We start from the raw sequence: 25,420 nt of genomic DNA on the forward strand, positions 1-25,420 counted from the left end.
TTTTAAGGCGGTTTTAAAGCTATGGACCTCATTTCATGTTAATGTAAGAATACACAAACCATATTTCTTAAATATTTAAAAAAATGCATAGATATATATATATATATTACACAAAACAGCTTAGCACTAAGAAACAACATTATATACTGATATACCATTTGAACTAAATGTCATCAGCACTGATTGGGGCAGCTCTGACATGAGGAAGCAAAGCTGTGTTTAAATACCAAGAGGGCTGTCTTTACATGGAGACATTTAATAAATATCCAAAATTCACTAATGCCTTCAGTTTTTTAAACAAATCTTACACAATTCATGTTTCCCATAAATGTTAGGGCTGAAGATTATGATCAGGTAGTATATAGGTTAGCCATATTCTAGTATATAGGTTAGCCATATTCTGCTGAAGGCCACTGTGAGTAGGTTTACATATAGCTATGAATAGGGCTATCATTAGAGGCATTGTTAGGATTGGTAAAACTGTTGGGCAGCTTTAGGAGATTAGAAAGGGTATTAAGGGGAATGGTTAAATCTGAGCTTCGTCGGGTCAGGGTCCAGAGTACATACCTCACAGAGCACAGGAAACAGGAGTAATGTATATTAGGCAGGGGTCAGGTTTACATAACTTACTGAATTCAGGGTGTATGTAATGTACCAAGTGCAGGGATCAGGGGATGTACCCAAGGACAAAAGCTAAGTTGTCCTTTACATATTAGGGAGTAGATTAAGAATATTTAAAAGGGAGGGTAACTGAAAGGTGAAATTTACATCTTTTTATACTCACCGAAAGGTCCATGCCAAATAATTTGTATTAGAGTGAAAAAAAGTTATGTACCAACCACTTAAAGTTTTTTTTTCACTGATCAGTGCTTCAAACCCAATTTAAAATATTTTCTCTGATATAAGGCTGGAAATATTCCAGTGTATGTGTTTATTTATAGAAAACTGTGTAAGAAGTAGAAAATGTACTGATACCAAGTAGTGAACTTTGGCAATAGCAAATAAACAGTTTGGCTTTCCAAAAAAAAGTTGTTTTTTCCTACACCAAACATTACCCAAAATGGATTAAATTGAGATATTTATTTATTTTTTTTGCAGATGATTCATAAATCATGATTTATATATTGTTACTATATTGTAATCTAATTGTTGTTTATAAGACACATTTATTTTGGTACTTGAATACCCAGTGGATTAAGCTTGCATAATGTGTATTGAAATGGCAAGCTTAGAAGCCTGGTGACAGAGTGACAATAAACAAATACAACTGGGAGACAGGAACAATGTTTGCCCCAGTAGGAATATTCCCACCCTTACAGATAGCGAAAAAGACCATTGCTGTCAAAAAACTGACCTGAGAGGCAAAAATTGCTCATTGCTTAAGGAACCTCTAGCAACTTATGGAGGAAACCTAGGGTTCTATGGAACACTGGTCGAGAAACACTGCTCTAAATTATTATGTTGTACAATGTTAATTGCCTGATGATGAAAAGTGATTTTTATCATCATTTTTGTGCTTTCTCTTCATATTTTGAATATTTGTGACAAAATTAAAATTCATATTACCATAAAAAATATAAATGAACCAAAAACACATTTTGTTTCAGTGCAACGATTTATTATATTAAATGTTTTATACATTTAATATGGAACAATATGACATCAGAATAAATTATAATAGTATCATGAAACTATGGAATTGCCATGAAACTTAGTCACACAAAATTCAGTTTTGTCTTTGAACCTTATGTTAAACAAATGTAAGGTAATCATGAAGACACATTTGGGTTCCCTGCAGTGTTGAAGCGTTAACATGGGACAGAATGACATACAATGGTGTACAGTGGTGAAACCAAAAGTTAACATTATTAGGATGTATTTTAGAATATATGATCAATGGTTAAAAAAAGAGATGAAGCTCCAAATATATAATTCAATGGATAAAATGTTTAACCCTTTGGAACTGTTTAGTTTTTAATTAGCACCAGCAATATATTCATGAATTTCTTTTATCAGATTATCTATCTTCTTTTGCAACTCCTCAGCATGTGGGATCAATTCTTTTTTAAACTCTTCAAGATAAGGTTTGATTTTTTCTTTAAATTCTTCCAGATCTTTTTCAAGCTCTTCTTTCACATTCTTGGCTTTATCTTCCCAGTTATGCTTCAAGCTCTCCTTGTACTTTTCATACTCTGCTTTGACATCTGAAGCATATGGTTCGATTTTGATACGTACATCGTCGACCTGAGCCCGCAGCTTGTCTCTGCTTTTTTCAGCTATTTCTGAAAAACCATGCCAAAACTTTTTCACCTCATCTCCTAACCCAGAAAAAAAATCAGTAGTAGCTGGCCACAGATCCTTTAAAGATTTCTTGATTAATTCCTCAAAATGGTCATCAAATTCTGTCAACAAAGGATAGACTTTTTCACTGAATACTGGGAAATCCTTATGCAACTTTTCATGGTAACTCTTCTTGACTTCTTCAAAGTATTCTTCCATCACTTTTTCTATTTGATTTGCATTTTCTTTTGCAGCTTCAAGCTTCTCATTAAGGTTAAATCTGTTAAAAGAAATTGCTTATTCAATTAATTTAATAGGAATTTAAAATATAAATATTTATTATAAAAAAACTTGATTTTTGTTTGCTTATGACTGCATGGGTAAAGTCAGTGATGCTTCATTTCATTTAAGAAAGACTTGTTATTTGCTTTGTTATATGAACAACCTAAATTTCTTTACTAAATAAAGCAACTTGTGTTAGGAGCTTGGAGCGCTAACCTTTTTCTAAATATCAAAAAATGAATGAAAACATTAGTTTCAAACTTGTTCACTGTCAGTGAAAGTTGAGAATAAGACGACCTTTCACATGACCTGACATTAAGCCTATGGAAAAAGGGTACGTAGATGGGGGCAATGGCATTATTTTTATCAGAGAGAATTGTAAACCTGTTTTTAAGTATACTAACATGCATAACCAATGTAAAAATTGCTCACAGCTATTAGATGAAAGTGTTTAACAAGCTCCAATCTTTTACACTGTATAATCTATACTTAAACTTTACCAACAGGATGCATGATATTGGTTTTACAGTGCAGTGACAAGCAGCATTGTGTATTACATGTATGTTTGTGATTACTTACCTTTCTGCTATCTCTGAATACTCCAGATGTTTTATTGTATCTGTCGCAATTGCAATTGCATTTTCCATAACTTTCCATAGCTTGTGGTCTTCATGTGGTTTATCCTTCTGCCAGAAATATTTCCCATGTGCCCCTAAAATACCAAGAATATATTTTCAGAGCATATAATACAGTTATCAACAAAATACTTAATAATGTGTTCATTGGAAGGGTTACATATGTATGAAATGATGGGTGAATACATCACTAGTTCTATAACATAAAAGGGAAAGCCCAATAAAACTTGGTATCGTATTCTTTTTGTGAAGTCTAGTGACATTGTTTTTACACCTTAAAGCTACAATTAAATATTGGTATCACACTTGGTTTTGAAGAATATAGTAGGAAGAATCAGATTCCTAAAATATTCCCATGTAGAACATTGCTGCATTATAAGAAAAATGGCTATTGGTTGTAAATGTTGTAGACTTCCCCCACTGCTGCCCAGGATGGGTAAGTTGCTTACAACTGTGTGCCATATGGAATTAAGGTGGTTTGGGAATGTCAACTGATGCCGAGCAAATAGCCTATGCTTAAGCTTTGATATTTCAAAATGGAAATGGTAATGGAGGGTTGGTGCAATGAAAAGATAAAGGGAAGTTTTTTGCAGACAACAGCAGTCACCGTTATCTTTTACCCTTATGGTCCTTGTTACAACGGCTATTTATGTCTTATGTCTTCTTCTGGCAGGTAGTATCCATTTATTTATATTGAGATTTGAAGAATGTACACAACTATTGAGATTTGAAGATGCACACATATTACAATTTTTAATATTTATAATCAAAAATGAGTCTCTATACCTGTGAAGAGCAGTGCCAGAGCAAGAAGCAGCACCTTCATGATTACCCTGAAACGTCAATCAATCTGCAACACACAACAAAGACAAGTTTATTTGTTTTTTTTATTCATTCAGTTGTTCCTCCTTCCATATTATTCCTTATAGCAATACAATACAAGTAACAATACTGTTCAAAGTGCACCATTGCCACTGGTTTTTTTCCCTTTAGCTCCTGTACTTCAGCGGCATTGTTCAATGCATTTCCAATACAAGAACAAGGTAATGTGCTGCTGTACATGGAAATCAAATACAGTCACACTCTGTAGTGTAAACGAGCCCTTAGCTGTAGTCAGATGAAAATAATTTCTGAGTGATTAAAATTTTGTTACCCAACCACACATATCTTCTCTGTTCTGTTTATAGCCATTATGAATACTCATCATTTTATTGTTTTCTTTATTGTACAATGTGTTCTGCATTGCTAGTGTTTTAATATTTCCTTTTTGCTCTATTTGTTACTTTTTCCCTTCAAAAAAGTATTAATTTTTGCTGTATCAACACGTTTTTTTTTTTGTACCAGTCTGTTTGTTCTTTACTGTGATGCCCAACCTAAATCCCCCTCTCTTCAAGATTTTTTTAAATGTTTGCTGTTAAAGAACAGCCCACAAAGCCCAACATTCTACTAATCTTCATTGAATCATATGTACCAAAACATATATATGTGCCACAGTTTTTTATTAGGGTACAACAAACAGGAAGGTAAGATATACTAGTTACTGACTTACAATGTAGATGTATTAAACACTTATAAAACATTCCATTAAGCAAAGAAACATAATGTATAATTAATCCTTTCCTTTAAAATGAAAAGATCTCACTCTAAAGGAAAGCTGTAGTTAGAAGTATAGGAAATGTTATTGTTTTTTTCTCTGAATATACTAATTGCCTAGCAGTGGATGACTATATACCTACAATACATTTTACCTTTAAGTCAATGGTTCTCTTTTTATTGATGGCAAATACAAACTGATACTGCCCTTCTTAATTACTTGTATAAGGTTAAATTGATTTTAGTAAACTGAACATGCAAACATTCTCACACACACATTTTGATTACTTACATTTCATAAAAGTTTCCGTTCCCTGTGTGTCTGTTTTGATTTCCCAACTGCTATATATACAGCATTTTTACAACCTGCCTTTGATGGGCACAACATCAAATTGATAACAAGGACATGTGTTATACAAAGGTCATAACATCAGAGACCTTTGTAAACCATGTTCCACATAACATTTGTCAATTGCCAACTAGGCTCCTTTCAAGCACTCATTGCAGAGAAGTAATATAGGTTCCATTTCAAATTCAGGGTGCATTGCCCACTTTTATTCATAAAGCACAAAGAAAATCCAGGGTTTCTCCTCGCAGGGGATCAATGTCATTCAAAACATGACCAAAAAACTCATAGATTAGTCTCCTGGCTCTGGTCTACCAGACCTTAACTGTGGAAAAGCTTTTCACAGGCTTCACACAGCTTTTGCACCTGGCCCACCTGGTCTCAGGCTGCAACTTCGCCCTGACTCAAAGACAAGTGCCTTTTTATCAATGTCCAGGTGCCTTAGAGCCATTCTCAATCTTTGGCTTGGTAAAAGATCGGAATGCCTGGCCTACCCATTCCTTTTAATACATTATGGGCTTGGATCCGAAATAAAGTGCTGCAAATTTGTAGCTACACAATTTACTATAACCCTATCCAGGTCATTTATCACTTTACCAGGGAAAATTAAAAAGCATGATGCCAAATATCATCCTGTCACAGATCCCTACAGAACCAGGGGATCTGTGCCTCCTTCAGTTTGCACCAGCTCTGCTAAGGAATCACCTACTCAGCTAACATCCTGGTCCAGGTCATGTGACTCCCAGTCAGCTGCTCCACTACCTCAGAGGACTAGAGTGTTTGGCAGACATACTCCCTCTCTGAGATGCGAACACCACCAACCTCTACTCTCCAGGACCCCCTCTGGTGGTAGGATAGGATGCAGCAGGTCACATGGCTCCATCCATCACATGACCTGCCCTTAAAAGGAAGTGAATGGCAACAGGAAGTTGTCTGAACAAGGAGTTCCTTTGGATCTGTTCCAGGTTCCTGTTGTTTGTTTCTCTCGTTCCTGACTCTTCAAGAATTGACCTCGGCTTGACCTTGACTACTCCTGATTGCTGCCTGCCCTGACCTCTGGCTTCCCTGACTACTCTTTGCACCTGGTTCCGGTACCATGTCTTGTTTCTGCCGTCAGCAGTCACCTGCCTCTGCGTGCATGGGGGCCACAACCTGGCAGTTGCCCGCAGCGCAACATTCTCACCTCTAGAGGCTCTCTGCGCCCTATGCACGTCTCTACCAACTGAGCTGGTGACGCAGAGGGTCCACTATCCTGCCTTGCAGCTATCGTGACACATCTGAATTTGGCATCAGAATATTGTTTCTACCACAATATATATATATATATATATATATATATATATATATATATATATTATGCAGTATACCAGATATGTGGATAATTATAATTTTGAAGATAAATTTATAATTTTTCTAATGTACCTTACCACTTGCAGAACCTTAGTCAGACGAGAGGCAACCTTTCTTTTTTTAACCCAACAGATGGGTAAAAGGTTCTGTACTGAGTTCTCTCTAGCAGTTTGTACTGAAGGCTGCAGTGGAGGTCTATACTGAGGTTTGTTAAAGTGGTCTGTTTCTGAGGTCCATAATGGGGTTCTGTTCTGAAATCTGCAATGGGGCTCATTATTGTGGTCTGCAATAGTGGTATTCAGACAAATCCAGTTCAGACATTCAGACAGGAATTTTTTTATTTTCCAAACTCAGATTGGAAACATTTTAATTTGCTATCCAAGTCCTGGATTCCCCCCATGTGCTTAGCCACTCATAGGAGGCCACATGACAGGTGCTTTGTCAGGGAGGGACAGTTTCCAGAAGTTGATAGGGAGAGATAGGTTTAGTTATTACAGAAAAAGAAAACTGAGACAGTATTTCACATTGTGTGTATCCCACTTGGAGAGACTAAACCACTTGGGGGCTTGCAGTCCGTGGGCACACCATGGTGGGCAAAACGGTGCAAAGTACCAAATCGGTGAGTAAGAGAGCACAAGAAGATACTGGAGCAATGGAGACACTGGGGTCACTGCACAAACAACAGGCAGAGGAGGAGCAGGCTGGACAACAAGGGCTGAAACTCATGGACCAGTAAGTGTCCTTCTCTCCAGAGTTCTTTTTGTTAAATTTGGTGGATTTTTCTAAGTACACCTATCAGAAATACTTACTTATTAGATTGGTAGATAAAGTCAGTGGATGTATTCCTCCGCTCTGGTGGCAGGCGAGGGCCCCTACTTGGCTTAATGGTTTGCAAGAATTAATGAAATGCTTTTGATGCAGAACCTTACTACACCTCTACAAAGCACAACAGAACAATCTAAAAATAGGTGGCCTCATTGGCTATTTTTTCAACCCTATGGATTACTAAGATCTCTTCTGATATAAATGATGATAACATAGGTGACTTCCTATCATGTCTGAGTTAGCTAAATTTCCACATCCCTCTCTTTTTTTTTTTTTTTCTTCTTTCCAGTTTTGGACATAAAAGTTTGAAAGTCTCTTCCTATTGATGTGCTCTGATATAAATGGTGATAACCTATGTGATTTCTTATCAGGTTTGAGTTAGCTACATTTCCACATCCCTCTCTTCTTTTTCTTTTTTTCTTTTTTCAAGTTTTGGAAGGTATAGCTTCTCATAAAGTTTGCAGGTCTCTGCCTATTGAAGCTGCAAATACCTTGGACTCTGGAAAAGTTTTAAGAGCTTCAAGTTAGGGGGCTTTATTTCATCGGTTGTCCCTTGTATGGGCAATTTTTATGTCCGCTGCACAGGAGTATACTAGGTTGGCCTGTTACTGAAAACAAAATATGTCAAAGAGCTCTAAACTGGAAGTCTATTTAACTGTACCATCTTAAACCACACCCAATATTCTTTTCTATGAAATTGCACATAATTTTTGTCACTAGGTAAAAGTGGAGGGGCTGGGTAACCAGTATTTTAGTTTCTTTAGTCTGGTTAACCAGTTCTTTTCTGATGGGCTGTTGGAGATTCTCTTCTTCATATCCCCAATAACACCTTTTTGACCGTCTAATAATACTCAAGAAAACAATAGAACGTGTTTTGCTCCCTTGTTTCAATACACCTGTATAACTTGCAAATTCCACTTGGCAATCGATATTTGATCTCCAGTTGTGTCTCCTTATTATTCGGAGTACTCATAATCAAGATAATTGTTGGGTCCATTATCCTTATTAGGTTAATGTCTCCTTGGATAGGACACCATTGGGTGAGATACACCTTAATCAATATTTAATATTGGATTTCCACAGGAATCCTAATATATCACCCATTTAAATAACTCTTAATTACACTACCAGCCGGTCAGTTCTTCTTCTTTACAAACCAATACATAATAGTGTTGCTTGAAAATTTCCCCACAATAATACAGAATACTCTGATTTCCCAAAATCCCCCGAGGAAGCCCCTATTGGGTGAAACACGTCAGGTAAAAGAACATGTATTCTGGGTATGTTATACATTGCTTATCTCAATAATGCAACCTAGCTATGTTGAAAAGACATGCTCAGCTTTAAAAGTGTATTAGCTCTGCAAACCTCTGTGTTATGTTATTTTTGTTTCTGTGCTATCTTGTATATTGATTAATACATTTGTTTTAGAAAAACCTGCTCTCTATCCCCTCTATCCCCTCAAAATATGAATATATATATATATCTATATCTATATATATATATGTATATATATATATATATATATATATATATATATATATATATATATATTCATATTTTGTATGTAAACTATTGCTAAAAATATATTCAATCACATAATTTTGAAAAGGAGTTTATGATGTGGTACTAAAAGTAGACCTAAATAAGTCTTCATTCTTTCATGCTAGCAAATAAAATTCTAACTAACTAGTGGAAAAGCACAGTTTGCAAGAACATGTAAACTTTGTGATTGGCTTTATTATTGTTCAAACACCCTGTATTAATTGCTAAACCTTCCCTTGACCCTGTAAATAGCAAACATCTTCTGGGCCAGTTCCCCATGCTGGAAGGACATAAAATAAATCCCACTTTCTCTAGGTGCAATAAACTTTAAATAAATATAACTCTAAATTCCATGAGCATTCTACGCAGTGTTTCTGGGAAATCCAGTGGCTTGATTAGTTGTAAGTGGTTACAAGTCAAGTGATTACCATGATTATCAAAATCACAGTGATCACAGAGCACAGAAAAACAACTTTATTGCAGCCCACTATATCATATCTCTCTTCTTATTATTTACAACAGTTACGGCTGTGATGAAGGACAGCAATCTGTGTGACAGGCAGAGTGCAAAATGACATTTAATAATACTAATAAGCCAATGTATTAGGTTACATAAGTTTGTAGGTTAGATAGGTATTTAGTTATTTAGTTAATCCTTAGTAATAATTTATGGAAATTATTGAGGTATTTAGTGTTGTGTCAATAAATCCATAAATGTTTTAGAATTGTTTTAATGACATATTTTTGAACTGTGATTACAGTACTGGAAAATACCTAATAGTACCCTAAAGTATGCACATTTGATTAACAATCATATGTCATGGATCAAAACCTGTACATATTTGGTGTCAAATTCATTCTGGTAATCAACAATGGACAATATTTATAGCAGAGCAAATCAGTACCTTAACCTCAAAATGTGGTCTGGTCACAATTTTAGTGATAAGGTAACATATACTTTAGGACTAGTTAATTACTTCTAACCCTACTTCAAAAGCTATATCTAAATCTAATATTTTTATGTTAGGAGGAAGTGTTGATCACTGCAAACATAAAAAACGGTTTGTGGTTGCAATGTTTTCCTAACTGGCATATGTCACAATTTTGTGTGCATATAAATGTTTATGGAAAATGCTTCCTTTCATAAAGTACAGGGAAATGTGCTGCAGGCATTTCCACAGAGCAAATAAAGTATGTCTCCATTAAAAGCATGCAATTTGAGGATAACTCTGATACAGTGCTGTACTAAATGCAATACTCCTAGAGAAGAACTATTTTACAATCTTTACAACTGCCCTTATGTCAAGAAGTTATGATGTGTGGTTCATAACTATGCTTAATTCCATCTCCTTACTTACCTTTCTATTGGGATCTTGGTAGGTATGTGTGAAGTCAGGTACTCAAAAGGGCAAGACCTCTGGCCCTTAAAATTTATCATTTCAACATCTGATGGAATGAACAGAAACATCTTTTTTTAAAAACAATCATTATTTAAGGTTTTTTTTTTTTTTTTAAAAAGGGGGGGGGGGCGAAATAAAGGAAGATTTACAAGGATTAACACATGATGCATATCTTAAAAGAGAAATGCAAAACTGCACAGAAAATATAAAAGTATAAACGTATACAAATACAATAGTGAAAAAATACGCAAAAAGGGTAACACAATCAAGAACAAAAAGAAAGGTAAGATGATGATATGGACCAAGTCCAACATCTATTCAATTTTTTTTGTAGATGATTAATAAATCACGATTTATATATTGTTGCTGACAATATTATAAACTATTTGTTGTTTGAAAGACATAATTACTCTGGAAATCTGTTTTATTGTTATCTGTAATTATACTCTCTACTAGCAATAAAAAAGGATTGATTGTGGCTGGGTGTGTGCTGTAGGTCCCCCCTGTTTCTATCCATTGGGGTGACTTGACTGTAGTGTGCAGTTCCTCTTCTTATTTGCCTTCTTTCATTACACAAAAAATCTTATTTTCCATAGTTGTATGGTGAAATTTATGTTCAGAACCTTTGTACATTCTTTGTTACATTTCAGTACTGATGATCTCCAGCAGCCTCTGTGCTACCACTTCCCTTCTTTGTGCAATGTAGTGATAGTGAAATATCAGGTGGAATTTGCAGCTTATAGCTTGTATTAGAAGCCTTGTGACAAAGTGACAATGCAAAAGTATTGGGAGATAGGGACAATGTTTGCATCCTCCATGTCATGGTGTACAACAACCTTCCGGATCAGAAGATATTATTTTGACTGCAGATTTAGAAAATAATAAAGTTTATTTTAAGTTAAGTTTTTACATGTCATACGCTGTTTATTGTTCTGCAATGTAAAGTCTTTTTTACTATTATCATTTTTATTCTGCTCCTTTTCATAACCAGTATCTCTGATGCAGGATTAATATTTGTTCATACAAAATTCAGTTTTGCCCTTTGACCTTATCTTAAACACATATAAATGAACCAAAAAACATTTGGCTTCCATGGAGTTTTTAAGATTAATATGGAACAGCGTGAAAACAGTTGTTAAAAAATAAAGTTTACAAAAGCTATTAGAAACAGGGTAATATATTAGGTTAGGTGTGTAGGTTAGATAGGTAATTAGTTATTAGGTTTATAGTTAGTATTTTGATGTATCGAAATTGTTTAGTTATTTGGTCAATAAACCATTACTATTTTAGAATTGTTTTAAAGATTTTTTTGAGCTGTGAGCACAGTACTTGAAATATATCATAGTCAAAACCTGAACATATTTGGTGTCAAGATTTTTCTGGTATTTAACAAAGGAAAAAAAGATAGCTAAGCAAATCAGCACATACCTAAACCTCAAAATTTGCTTTTCTCACAATGAGTTATTATATATACTTTAAGACTAGCTTTAGAAAGCAAAAGATAATCTCTCAAATCTATCCAATTTCACCTAGATGGTATGCACATTTCATGTCAGTATGGGCCGGAAGATATTTTCAACCAACGGATCAAAGATGATAAAGTGAACTGGTCAAGATAGAAAACTTTAGGCCTAATTTATCATTTAGGTGTAGCAGTGTAATTTACCATTTCTTTTGTTGAGATCCTGAGCTAAGTGAGCTTCTTCTCTGATCTTATTTATTATGATTAAAGTATTATGGAAGTGTTTACTGAACATTTGCAGTGTGTTATATGCATTGTTTCATAACTGCTAATCAGAGGTGAAATTACTGTAGTCACGGTAAGATTATTTTTAGATGCTTTGTACATGTAAGTTGTAAGACAATACATGTTGTACACTGCTTATTATGTAATGTCATTTTTTTTAATATTTGTTTAATTGTGCTTTCCCCACCAGGCTTAGCACTAGGACTTTTCCTGTGTTATTATTTGTGGCAATACTAATATTCAGTAATATAGGATTCAGTTTTGACCTTATCTTAAAAAAATGTAAAGAAACAAAAAGACTCATTTGGTTTCCATGCGTCACTGAAGGTTTAATATGGAACAAAATTACATTACATTGAAATATAGGCGTTCCAAGAAAGTAAAACTTAACATAAGATGTCATTTAGAATATACGATCAGTGGTTAGGAAAGGGCTGGGGGCCAAATGCATAATACATTGGAAAAAGGTTAAACCTTTGGAACTGTTTAGTTACTTTTGTCAGCAAAAAATTCATGAATTTCTTTTATCAGACTATCTATCTTCTTCTGCAACACCTCTGCATGTGGAATCAGGTTTTTCTGAAACTCTTCAAAATATGGTTTAAGCTTTTCTCTGAGTTCTTCAAGATCTTTTTCAAACTCCTCCTTTACGTTCTTGGCTTTGTCTTCCAAACCAGTCTTCACATTCTCTTTGTACTTGTCATATTCTTCTTTTAATTCGTGAGTATAAGGTTCGATTTTGACACGTACATCGTCAATCTGAGCCCGCAGCTTGTCCCTGCCTTTTTCAGCTATGTCTGCAAAACTGTGCCAAAACTTTTGCACCTCACCTCCTAACCCAGAAAAAAATCCAGTTGTAGCTGGCAACAAATCCTTCACAGATTTCTTGATCAATTCTTCTAAATGATCATCAAATTCCTTCAAAACAGGGTAGACTTTTTCTCTGAACACTGGGTATTCCTTATGCAACTTTTCATCGTAATTCTTCCAGACTTCTTCTATGTAGCCTTCAAGTACTTTCTCTATATGATCTGCATTATTTTTTGCAGCTTCAAGCTTATCTTTAAGTTTAAATCTGTTGAGAGAAATTCATTAAAATTATTTTTTTAAATGAGTTATTAAAATTAGAAAAATAGGAATTTGTTGGATATGAAACAGAGTTCATTAAGGTTCATTGAGGTTGAATAAATTAAATTAGTTTAGGCTGTTCACCTAACAAAGTGAATTACCATTTCACAAAGAAAAAGTAACCTTTGCAAAGAATACCCAAAGCAAAAATATGCAAAGATACATAAAAACAATTTTTGTTTGCTCATGACTGTATGGCTCATGACTGGTAGTCAGCAGAGCTTCACTTTATTCACCAAGCTAAAGCGAGTGATCATTTATCTTGCCCAAACTTCTTTGATAAATCAACCTGTTTTGTCCCTTGTATTATATCTGTTGTAATTCTCAATAAAATAATTACCTTTGTGTAGTAAAACCCATTATTAGTGTGAGCTCAAACCTCTTTCTAAGTAACAAAAATGAATACAAGTATTAAATGGGGGGGGGGGGGGATAAAACTGGAGCTGGGCATTAAGGTTGGAGATCATTTTACACCTGTGAATAAATATACTGACATGTATAGCCAAAGTAAAAACTGCCCACAGCCATGAGATGTAAGAGTATAAAAAAAGCAAATTTCCACACAGTATAACAGTCTTACCTTTCTGCTATCTCTGTATAATCCAGATTTTTTACTGCATCTCCTGCAATTGCAATTGCATTTTCTATAACTTTCCATAGGTTGTGGTCTTCATGTGGTTTATCCTTCTGCCAAAAATGTTTCCCATGTGCCCCTGAAAAACCAAGAAAATATTTTCAGAACATGTAATTTAATACTTTAATATTTAATATATTTAATACTGTTATTAAAATGGACTGATTGATGCTTTCACTGCAAGGATTAGATCTGTAATAAATGACAGATGAATACATACCTAGTTCTATAATATTAAAGAAACAGCCCTATGAAAAATGTATTTTTCAATTTTGGGAGATATTGATGAGTTAAATGAAATACTGGTATCTCTGAGGTCCAACAAGCTAGAGGGAAAGCAATAGACTATTAAACACTGTGACTGCATATAGGAGCTTCAACTGCCATGTTTGAGAAACCTGTGCTATTGCAGAATTTAGGCTAAGGGAGGAAATCCACTTTTGATTGCACATTTGTCACCAGCACAGGTGTTTCTTTTGGCAGATCTTCCTCTACTCTGTTCAAATAACAACTATAACAAATTAGATTTCCCTTTCTTCACTTTTTTCTCAGATAGAAAAGGTATGAGGTTTGGGGCAATAGATAGATCTGGGGCTAGTTGATTTTTTATTTTTTTGCAGACAATAACAGGTGGAATCATCCTTTACCCCCAGAGCCCATCACAACATAACAGGCTAATAAAACAATAGTTATGCTTTTGTATGGCAGGTAGTTATGTGTTTATCTATATTAGGCAAAAGGTAAACATAACTCAGATTAAGGTACACATGAAAAATTCATAAGTAAATACCTGTGAAGAGCAGTGCCAAAGCAAGAAGCAGTACCTTCATGATTATGCTGAAACTTCAATTAATCTGCAACACAAAGGACAAGTTTATTTAGACAAAGAAAACTTGATTCAGAAACATTGTTTCATCTTTCTATTCAGTCATTTAATTAACACCTACCTATTACCACATTGTTTCATATAGCAATGCAAATAACACGGCTGCTCAAAATCGTGATGTTTTATATATGACTCCTGTACACCAGCAGCCTTGCTCAATGCTACCCCATTACAAGGACAAGGTAATACGCTGTGATATTGTATATCACAATAATAATGTAGTGTGTACACTAAGTATTCATTTTTATGTACATATTTTTTCTATACATATATATATATATATATATATATATCACAATGTGTTCATTATTCCTGTTTTTTTAATTATTTTATATTTGCTCTACAATTTACTTTTGCCATTTCCATAAGTTTAATCAAATTTTCTTCCTTTTTTTAGTTCATCTGTTCTTTACTGGAAATTAATTAAACAATTTTAGAAAACCACAAACATTCACAGACACGCACTTTAATACTTACATTTCATTAAAGTTTCAGTTCCCTGTGTGGACTGGGTTGATTCCCCAGCTGCTATATATATCATTGTAACCTGCCTTTGATGGGCACAACACCAACTTGATAACAAGAACGTGTGGACATGTGTTATACAAAGGTCATGAGATGACAGACCTTTGTATAACGTGTTCCACATAGGATTTGCCAATTGCCAACTAGGCTCTTTTTTCTTTTATACTTGTAAACATAAGTATTGTCCTAAAACCCTTTTATTCAAACAATTTCTTGACCCTGTAATAACAAGCTAACATCTTCTGGACCAGTTCCGAATTCTGGAAGGACATTACGTAATGCCCACTTTCCCCAGACACAATAGGCTTTAAAAAGTGCTCTAGATTCCAAGAGTACACTGCAAATGTTTCTTAAATACCCAGAGGCTCCACTGGTGACCATTCACTGGTGGGCAAGTGATTACTTTGATAATTTATTAAAGCTCTCCAAGGCTTTCATCAGTGAATCTGGGTGATCCAGCAAACCTGTAATGGATTACTTCAAAGACATTTCCTATTTGCTAGCAAATGTTTTGAATCCCTGACCAGGTGCATTGCAGATTTGCTGGATCACCCAGGTTCACTGTTGAAAGTGTATCCTCTCCAGCCATGGAAAGCATTAATAAATCATGCCCAATTGAGGTGTCTTTAGATATTTTAGGAGAAAATCATCAGAAATTATCTGGAACAGTTGTCAGTATTACAAAATACATTTTGCAATGAAAATGTCTGCTAACAATGGGAATAATGACACATGTACACAAAATAGTTAGTTAGTTAGTAAAACAAGGATTTTACCTATCATTTTCATTTATAGTCTTTCAAAAAACATACAACTGATCAAAATCACTCCATTTAAAGTTCCCTTTAACCTTCCTGGTGGTATGAAAAATGAGGATTTTTAAATGTAAAATCGGTACATTTAAAAATCCTCATTATTTTAAATTTCCCGCCCAATCCTGCCTACCTGCTACCTGCCACGAGCAGATGCCTGGCCGGCATTGCCAGGGAAAGCAGATTCCGGGTATCACTGGAAGACACGGCGGACATCACCAGAGGATGCCTCGGGCACTGCTGGAGGATGCCATTGGAACCAGGGAGGACCTGGCAATTCCACTGTGAGTGTTGCTCAGGTTACCGCTTTGGGTATGGAAAATCCACTTCGAGCCACACTCGGGAAATAGTGCCAAGGAGGTTAAAGTGGAATACGCTCACTACAAACATTACCCCATGTTTGACCGAGATAAGCTAAGCCATCTAGAAAAATAATATTATAGGGAGAAGTATATTTTTTCTAGGGCATTTAGGTAATTTCCAAAGACTTTAATCAATATCACATCAGAATATTGACCAGACGAAAGGAGTATTTTTTTTTATTTTATTTTAAGGGATTTTAAGAAAAACATTATGGACTTACAGTAAAACCATGGAAGATTAGCCCAAGTTACAAGGATAATAATAGTAATAAGAGTGAATTTCAGAACCTTAGAAATAGGTGATGTTTCAGCAGTGGCAACCTGACAAGAATGAGTCATAAACTTTAATCCTTAGATGACTACCAACCTTTAACCGGAGTGAGAATTCTACAGAACAGCTGGTAAACAAAAAACATCTGAATAATTACCTCAGAATCCTGTGCTGACTCAGATGTATGTTGGGTCCCGATGCAAGTTTATTTCTGGGTTGCAATAAAATTCTTTATTTGCACAAAGCTACATTGACTTTGAGAGTTTATACCAATCTTTACCAATCTGTGGAGTGATATCTTTGGGGAATCACTTTAGAATTACTTTCCTTACAAGTGGCATAGGATCTCTTTGGAAAGTACAGTATGATCTACCGCTTTTAATATAGAAACCGAGTTCCACAACAGTTTAGAACTTGTACTTACACAGCAGCCCAAATTTCAGGGTGGCTACATTATTTGGTTTACTGGGCACTGGCACTCCAGGTACGGCCCTGTGTCTTGCAGAGCAGCAGTCCTCAACCTTGACTCGTTTCCTGCGAGAAAATGTTACCAGGGGCGAGGAGGGATCGTTGCCTGCAGTTTTCCCTGTGCCAGGACAGATTTGTGTTCTCTTTCCTGTCCTTTCATTTAGACTTACATGATACTGCTGCAATGGGCAGAGATGCCTGTTGTCCATTTCAGCAAAGCCGATGGTCTGGTACCGGTCTACAACCCAATGGTTGGGGACCCCTGCTGTAGGGTATTGTAACTATGCCACTGCCTAATCCCTTATCTCTGTGCTACCTAGGTAATATTTACCCCTCCCCTTCTCAAATAAATTGCTTCTGGTGGTTGGAGATTACAGGTGTGCAGTTTGGGATAGGATTGAGCACAGTGGTTTTCACTGCAAAGCAAGTGAGTATGGTATGGTTGATTCTATTAGTAAAGTTTAGCATTCACTTAAAGTTATGTACAGAAATAACAATTTTTAATTGACGTTAGAACAAATGAGCTCTGTAAAACAATGGTGTTCAGTTCTATGGAGATGGGAGGAGGGAGGATCAGCAAAAGGCACCATTATAGGAAACCACAGTGGTCATTCTGGTCAGTTGTTTTTTGGATATATTATAGGCTTTCCGTCCTGTAATTCTGTACCATTAACTGCTCGCAAATGTCTGAAAAGGTCTATATATATAAAATTATACTCCTTTTTCTCCATCAGATCAATATAACATACCACATCCCCATTTTAAACAGTTTGAACAAATACAAGTAGGTTATTTGGGACTTTTAAGGTATTTAATCAAACAACATATGCATGTTTCTTTGACTTATTTTAAAACATTAAATTATTCAAAACCTAATTAAAAACTAATAAAATCAATAAATTAGTCCTTAGAATTTCATAGTTGGTCTAGTATGTGTTAGTAGGCATTAAGCGTTCAATGCGTTTCACAGAGCTAAGTCTGCTTCATCAGCTACAAAAAACCTATAATCACAAATTCATTTTTAATTTTAAATTACAATTATAATTCATATCATCTGCCAGATGTATATATACCATACAATTACTCACATCTATTTTTCTTCACATTAGAAAAATATATGTGAATAATTGTATGGTATATATACATTTGGCAGATGATATGAATTAAAATGATGTAAAATTTAAAAAATTATTCTGTGATTATAGGTTATAAGTTACTGATGAAGCAGGCTTCGTTACGTGAAATGGGTTGAACGCTTAATGCCTACTAACACATACTAGACCAACTATGGAATTCTAAAGACTATTTTAATGATTTTATGAAAGTTTTTTAATTAAGTTTTGCATAAATTAATGTTTCTTAATATGACTATGAAACATGCATATGTTGTTTGATTGAACACCATAAAAGTCCCAAATTACCTACATGTATGTGTTCAAAATGTCTGAAAAAGATTTGCACTATAATTCCACCAGATAGTGAACTTACAGGTATGCATGAGCACATCCACTGTCAATGTTGTGATTGACCTGAAATCGACTGGTCAACAGCCCCAAAATATTGCACATAGAAGAACAATTATTATGTGTTTGTAAATCTGTCTTGTAAAGGGACTTTGCTGTACTTCTATATGTCCAGTAAACGCCAAGAATTGGCGCCTTGTACATGCTGGTTACTTTTTCATTATCCAGTGTACCAGCCAATAAGAGTGTGCTCTGGAATTGGGATTCAAACTGTGCTCATGAATCCTTGTTAGGCAAATAAAATTTAGATTTTAAGCATATAAACAAACATTAATTGGATTTTATTTATTTTTTTTTGTTCCCAGATTTTATATTAAATTTTATGTAGATTCAATGCATTCTAGAATTCTATAGCACAAAAATACAATAAATCACTGGTCAGGGTATTATTTTGCATTCTGTACCCTGCTAGGGATATTTCCTTTGACTTCCCATACTAAATACACATCTCAGTTTATAGCTACCAGAAATTAATGAAGCCCAGAATCTGGAAAAGGACCAGTTGAAGATGTTGGTGCTGGAGATGTTTTGACACAAATTACAATTATGAAAGTCTGGATATATGAATATTAGTCACATATTGATAAAAATAAAAGGAGTGGATCACCAGGAAAAATACAAACAGCAAAAAATGTATAACAGAGAATATAAGTGAATTTTATTTTTTAATTTTATTTTATTCATGTACCTTTAGATGTGTATTAAACAGGTCCCGCACCAGATCTTAGACCCTCTGGGTAGCTTGTGTTGTTGCCAAGTCAATCATCAATATTCACAATTTTACATTTAGGATGATATGTGAATCATTTGCCTGAATTTGGTATAGCCTTCGTCATAATTGCAACTGCATTTTCTAAAATTTTCCAAAACGAATATCCATCGTGAGGTTCATGGGCTGCACATAGGAGCACCCCTGCATAGTCATAGTGCCTTATTTAATAAAGCTCTCTATGAAAGAAGAATATAGACTATCATGAGTGAACCTGGGTGATCCAGCAGACCAATAACGAATCTGGACATTTGCTTAAAGGGTTACAGCTTGAACTGAAACAATGGTAGGGTTTGGAGCATCTACTTAATTATACAATAGAGTATAACTTTAAGTATGTAATGTATTTTTGTATTTTGAAAACAATTTTAGATTGCACCCTAAAAAGCATACAGTCACCCCTGAGAAAGCCCATTTAGGGCGAAACGCGTCGGTTGTCAAGACTGTTTGCGATTGTATACAAAATGGATGTGATACTGTGCTGTTTGTCAGTCCCAGATAATTTATACAATTAGTTGGGATTTGTCTAGAACTCATTGGGACGGATCTCTTACAACAAATTTATATTATGTTATTTTCTATTATGTTCACAAATAGTTGTGATTTATACTGTGAATATTTATTATCCAGTTATAATATAGTTTTGCCTAAAACCCTTCTTTGTACTTTTTTTTCTGATGTATAAAAAATATAATCCAAATAGAATATGATCATCTTGCTAAGCAAAACAAAAAAACACCAACACAGTAGGTAAAAAAAACATGCTTTATGTTGAAGTAGGAAAATGACAACTGATGTGCAAGTCTTTATAATCTATATGCACAAAGGCCCCGGCAGGTATGACTCAATTTGGGCACTGTGATACACTGAATTACACAGCACATCACATTATTTTTTATTTCATTTCTTTTATGTTTATTTTAAGCACACAATTGCATCATTCTGTTCTCTTGTCTGATGACCTGTCTCTAATTTAAGTACTTCTTTTTTCACTGTTGTAATGCTATTGCATAGAAAATAAATTTGATGCATCCTGTGTGAACCTATTGCAAATATTTTTTTATTTGCAACAGAACTTAAACATTTCAATAAAAATGAACTCTAAATAATTGCAAATCCACTATATAAAGATAAATTACAAAAACAAAACCCAGAATATCATAAATTGTTTGATGCTTACCTCTCAGTAAAATTTAAAGTCTTATGAACTAAGCTTTACCCCCATCTGATATATATCCCTCTAGGTACCCACTGCATGGAAAGCCAACTGGAAGGAAAAAAACTATCCAATGGTCAGACTGTCTGTTTGCCTGTACACAAACACTGAGTGCCACAAGGACAGTTGATACAAAGAGCTATCTAATCATAACATTGCATATAAGTGAGCAATTCATTTTACTGGTTTGCTAAACATATTGATGTTCATTGGGCATCTTCTTGTTTTACACATTTTAGTTATTTGTTGAAAATGTGTTATTTCATTGCTCATTATTATTTATCTAGTTATATAGTAAGAGCTGCGGGCACAATCAGCCATGTGTGATCAAATACTTTCTGAAGGATTCCAAGACTTTCTCCAACCAAAATTAAAACATGTTAATTTGTTGCTTTCTTCCACTACAAGTACCCCCAACTTTAAAAGAGCAGATATATTGAGCTCAATTTGGCTTTCCTGGTTAGTAAAATTTCTGTGCACTGTTAAAGCGTACCTAGGCAATAATGAATAAATAAAAGCGCAGAGCCTCCTGTGATACCTACATCACAAATCCCATGAGGGCCTTGGTTGCTCCTTCTGCGCATGCCCGGGCATGTGCAAAATGAGACCTTTCATCAATGAGGAAAAAAATTTGCCATTCTTATGCATGCGCAGTGAGATCGGCAAGTTTTTTCCCAATCTACACTGCGAGATCAGGTGATGTAGGAAAAAGAACGCAGAAGAAGAGAGGAGAAGATGCGCCTAGTGTTCCCTTTGCGACAAAATAGCTGGACGATACATAACCCGATGGAAGAAACCTCCCAATAGATCTAACCAACAGAGCTGACTGATCTGCCAGATTGAAAGTAAGTGTGAATTTTTTGTTTTGGGTTTACTTCCACTTTAAGCACTTTACGCTTTAATTGTGCTGTGGCTTGTTTAGATTTGAAGTAGACCCTCTGAGACACAGTGTGCAGAAGGAACAGACTCCTGGTATATGTGACTTAAGTATCCAAGAAGGCTGCGGAAAAAAAAAATTAGAAAAAAATGAAGCCTTACCAAAAAGCAACAGCTAGGGACAAGCACAGTGTAATATTCTCCAGCAAAAAAAGTAAATTTAAATGGTTAAACTTATAACCAAATTTACCCATAAACATTCACTTGCTAGAATCTTTTGACAAAAGTGTCGGTATTTACTTTTAGCACATCTGACTATTTAAATACATGTAAAAAATCATCCTGAAATTGTTTATAGAAGAGCAACTGTATTAAATCCTGACTGGCTAAAAGCAATTATACATCTGGAAATAGAGGAGAATAGAGGAGAGCCAAATAAACTGTCATCGATCAAAATGGTGGTAGAACAACAATACGTCAGCCACAGACTGTGGTTGTAATTTCTCTCTTCTCTGCATGTCATGGAAGTAGAATATCTGATTTGGGGTCTTCAATCCATCGCTTGGGTGTGTGTTGGTGTTTTTCTATATATCTTTATTGCTGTAAAATTGTTTTGTTATATATGTTGCATTACAATATATATATATATATATATATATATATATACTTTACGTCTTATAAACTGTATTATTGGCAAAGCACTTTGTTGTATTACATGTGTCCATTTATCAATTACATTAGTATTAGTTCATCATTTGGAGCAACCAGACTTTTTAATTGGGGTGATGTTTGGTTAATAAATTCTTTATAAAAATATTATGAGTTTGTAATGTTTTCATTGTCTGTTTGATATATTTGTTTTAGGTAACAAGGGCAACAAGAAATTTGGGTTTCTTCACATTTGCAGTTCTCTTGTTAGCATTTTATCTTCATTAGTTTTTTTGTACCTTTCTCATAACTGGTTAATTTTTTGGACATTTGTTGTTTTAGTTGATAATTAGACTTCTTACTAAAGGACCTCAGGGGGGTGGAATTATAATTGTACGGGTTGGAAGCCCTTCAATAATTACAGTTGCCTCCCCAGAGACCCTGTGGCTTCCACTTACCAATTTCAAAGCATAGACATGAATAATTGTATGTAAAAAATGATTACACTTTGACAACCCCTGTGTTTTTGTTTATGCCTGAGGTTCAAACCAAATTATTTTAGGTATTCTATATTTAATTACAATACAGTGTCCTCCCCATAAAAGTTTTTCAGCTGAGTAGCATCTCAATAATCCCATGTCCAGTATACACTTCTTTCCATTCTAGCATAAGCAGATGTTGCCTAGACAGTGCACAATCACCTGTATGTCCTACTCCATGCACAATATGACCCACAGTGCACACTGAATGGCACATGTCTATCCATCCACATTCCCTCTCCAAAGCCCATTCTTCTTTTCAAACCAGGCTGTGCCATGAACTTCTTACCACCCAATTGGGCTAAGTATATGTATGTATCTAACAAACATTTTCACATACACACACAAGTTCTGGTTTGGTTCTTGAAACCTGGAGGTTTTGTAGAGTTTTAGTAGAAATAAAATAGCAATTTTTAGCTCCACATCTTACCCTCATCAGGACTACATATTAGTCTTAGCTGTCTTTAGGCTTTTTTATAATTGATATATATATGTATATTGATGTTCGGGACTTTCTTTTTATGCTGCAGAAGCCTGCTTTTGGGTGAAAAGGCTGACTATCAACAGAAGACTAAAGAACTGTTTTGGGGAACCTATTAGAAAATACCATGCTAGTCAAAAGCTGACCTAAATTTAATTTAGTGTTTTGAGTAGATGTTTTGTTTTGTTTTTTTATACTTTTTGACTCCAAACCTGTGTTTGTTGCTACCTGCTTGTACCTTTCCTGTGTGTACTTCTTTAATGTACATTATACTACTGTGTGGAGCCACCTCTTACAAAACACTATACATTTTAAGAAATAATAGGTAAAAAACTACTTTTAAAACTGAATAATCCTTGCAGGACTAGGGCATCTGTGTTTCGCAGATGCTGGCGGAGGTGTGAATACCACCAACCTCTCATCTCCAGGACCCCCTCCGCTGGTAGGATAGGATGCAGCAGGTCACGTGTCTTCCATCCATCACATGACCTACCCTTAAAAAAAAGTAAAGGGCAACAGGAACTTGCCTGAACAAGGAGTTTGTTTGGCTCTGCTTCCAGATTCCTGTTGTTTGCTTCTCCTGTTCCTGATTCTTTGTGTATTTTATTTGGCTTGACCTTGACTACTCCTGATCGCTTCCTGCCCAGACATCTGGCTTGCCTGACTCTTATTTGTCTCTTCTTCTGGTACCATGTCTTGTTTCAGCCTGTCAGCAGTCACCTGCCTCTGCGTGGACGGGGGCCGCAACCTGGCAGTTGCCCGCAGTGCATCACCTTCACCTCTAGAGGCTCTGGTGAAGACCGGGAAGCTGCTTGGACTCTGCACCCTGTGCACATCTCTACCAACTGATCTGGTGACATAGAGTGTCCACCGTCCTGCCTTGCAGCACCATGACAATATGATTATTTTGCTTTGTGAGAGTAATATGGGTTCTCCTAAATAAAATGAATAATATAAAATAATTACCTTGTTTTTCTATGTTACTTTGTCATTTATTATTTTACCTGTTGTCATTAATCCTTTGCTTCAGGTTTATTTTTTGTTTTTATTTTTGTTAGACTTTTATGTCACTGTGTTTCCATTGTATTGTTTTTTTTCTGGTTAATCCTTTTCTTCTAAAATATAATTTGTCTCCTGTCTGACTACAAAACTCCCCCACCCATACCACCTTAATAGTATAGAGATGGGGAGAGGAGTTCTGTGGTGCATGGGTGGATAACTCCAGCAAAAGTGACAATATTCTTCAGGATTTCAATGCAGCAGAGGAAGTGTGGAACTCAGCAGAAAGTTAGGATCTTACAAAATTTTTACATTCATTCACAGCTTTGGAAAGAATTCTTCCAAGTACCAGTAGGATAGATCCCTACTGCAACTGAAAACTAAGTAGATCTATCAAATAAAAGCCAATACCCACCCCAGTCTTAAACATGTTTGATTCCATCAGATTACCATTGTTCTGGAAGTAACTTTAGCCATCTAGATTTTTAAACTCTGCTACCAAAACATTAATCATATTTCCCTCATAATGAACAACACCCATCTACTACTCACCATCACATAAGTGAATCTTCAGTATAATGGTACATACTTCTGCATGTAGATTTCTTGCAACATTACTAACATATTTAATCATGTTTATAACAAATCCACATCTCTAAGGCACCACACTGGTAATCACTAAAAATGTTTATATATTCTTATATATTCAGAATGTAAAAATCTTTTTATTTCGATACTCTATATTCAGAATATAGGTAGACTTTTATATGTTTATATTTTATCTAGTATAAGTCTCAGTCCCCTGAGAAAGCTATTCAGCTAAATGCCCTGGGAATGAAACAAACCTGAGTAGTTCTATAATATTGTACTCACGTGAGCTATAGGATCATGCACTCCCTGTGATTATTGATGATTGGTTATTGATTTATTGAAACTTAGTAGAGCTATGTATAATTAGGTATGCTGTATGTGATGTTTATTAAATTAGTGTTTTTGTGGATTTAGGCACATAAATGTTTTTGTTCTGTTGCCCAAAAGCCACCTACCTCTTTCTTCTTATTTTCATATTTCTGGCAGGATAAACAGGTAAATAAGTGATTTTTGACAAAGGGAGACAAAGGTTGTGAAATGGTCATGTACTATAGATATTTACATCTATTTTGTCTTTTTTTTTATTTTGCCTAGATATACACTATAGGGCTTTTGTTTTATACCATTATTAATCACCTCAAATAATGATTCAGTAGAGTCAGAACCAAACATGAAAATAAAAAAATAGG

At 35.1% G+C, this 25,420-nt stretch overlaps 1 protein-coding gene across 1 annotated transcript; it reads right to left on the minus strand.

The window, feature by feature from the left end:
• Window positions 1–1,596: 1,596 nt before the first annotated feature.
• LOC140340231 (uncharacterized) lies at window positions 1,597–15,218 on the minus strand. The gene is made up of 8 exons (XM_072425286.1): window positions 15,129–15,218; window positions 14,556–14,619; window positions 13,712–13,844; window positions 12,492–13,078; window positions 10,215–10,302; window positions 3,984–4,030; window positions 3,142–3,274; window positions 1,597–2,560 (listed from the first exon to the last, which is right to left on the minus strand). Exons 2-8 carry the CDS (start codon window positions 14,593–14,595, stop codon window positions 1,975–1,977), a joined length of 1,614 nt encoding a protein of 537 aa, XP_072281387.1. The 5' UTR covers window positions 14,596–14,619; window positions 15,129–15,218; the 3' UTR covers window positions 1,597–1,974.
• Between the last annotated feature and the right edge of the window lie 10,202 nt (window positions 15,219–25,420).

The sequence above is a fragment of the Pyxicephalus adspersus genome, chromosome 11 (genome assembly GCF_032062135.1).
Source record: "Pyxicephalus adspersus chromosome 11, UCB_Pads_2.0, whole genome shotgun sequence".
NCBI lineage: Eukaryota > Metazoa > Chordata > Amphibia > Anura > Pyxicephalidae > Pyxicephalus > Pyxicephalus adspersus.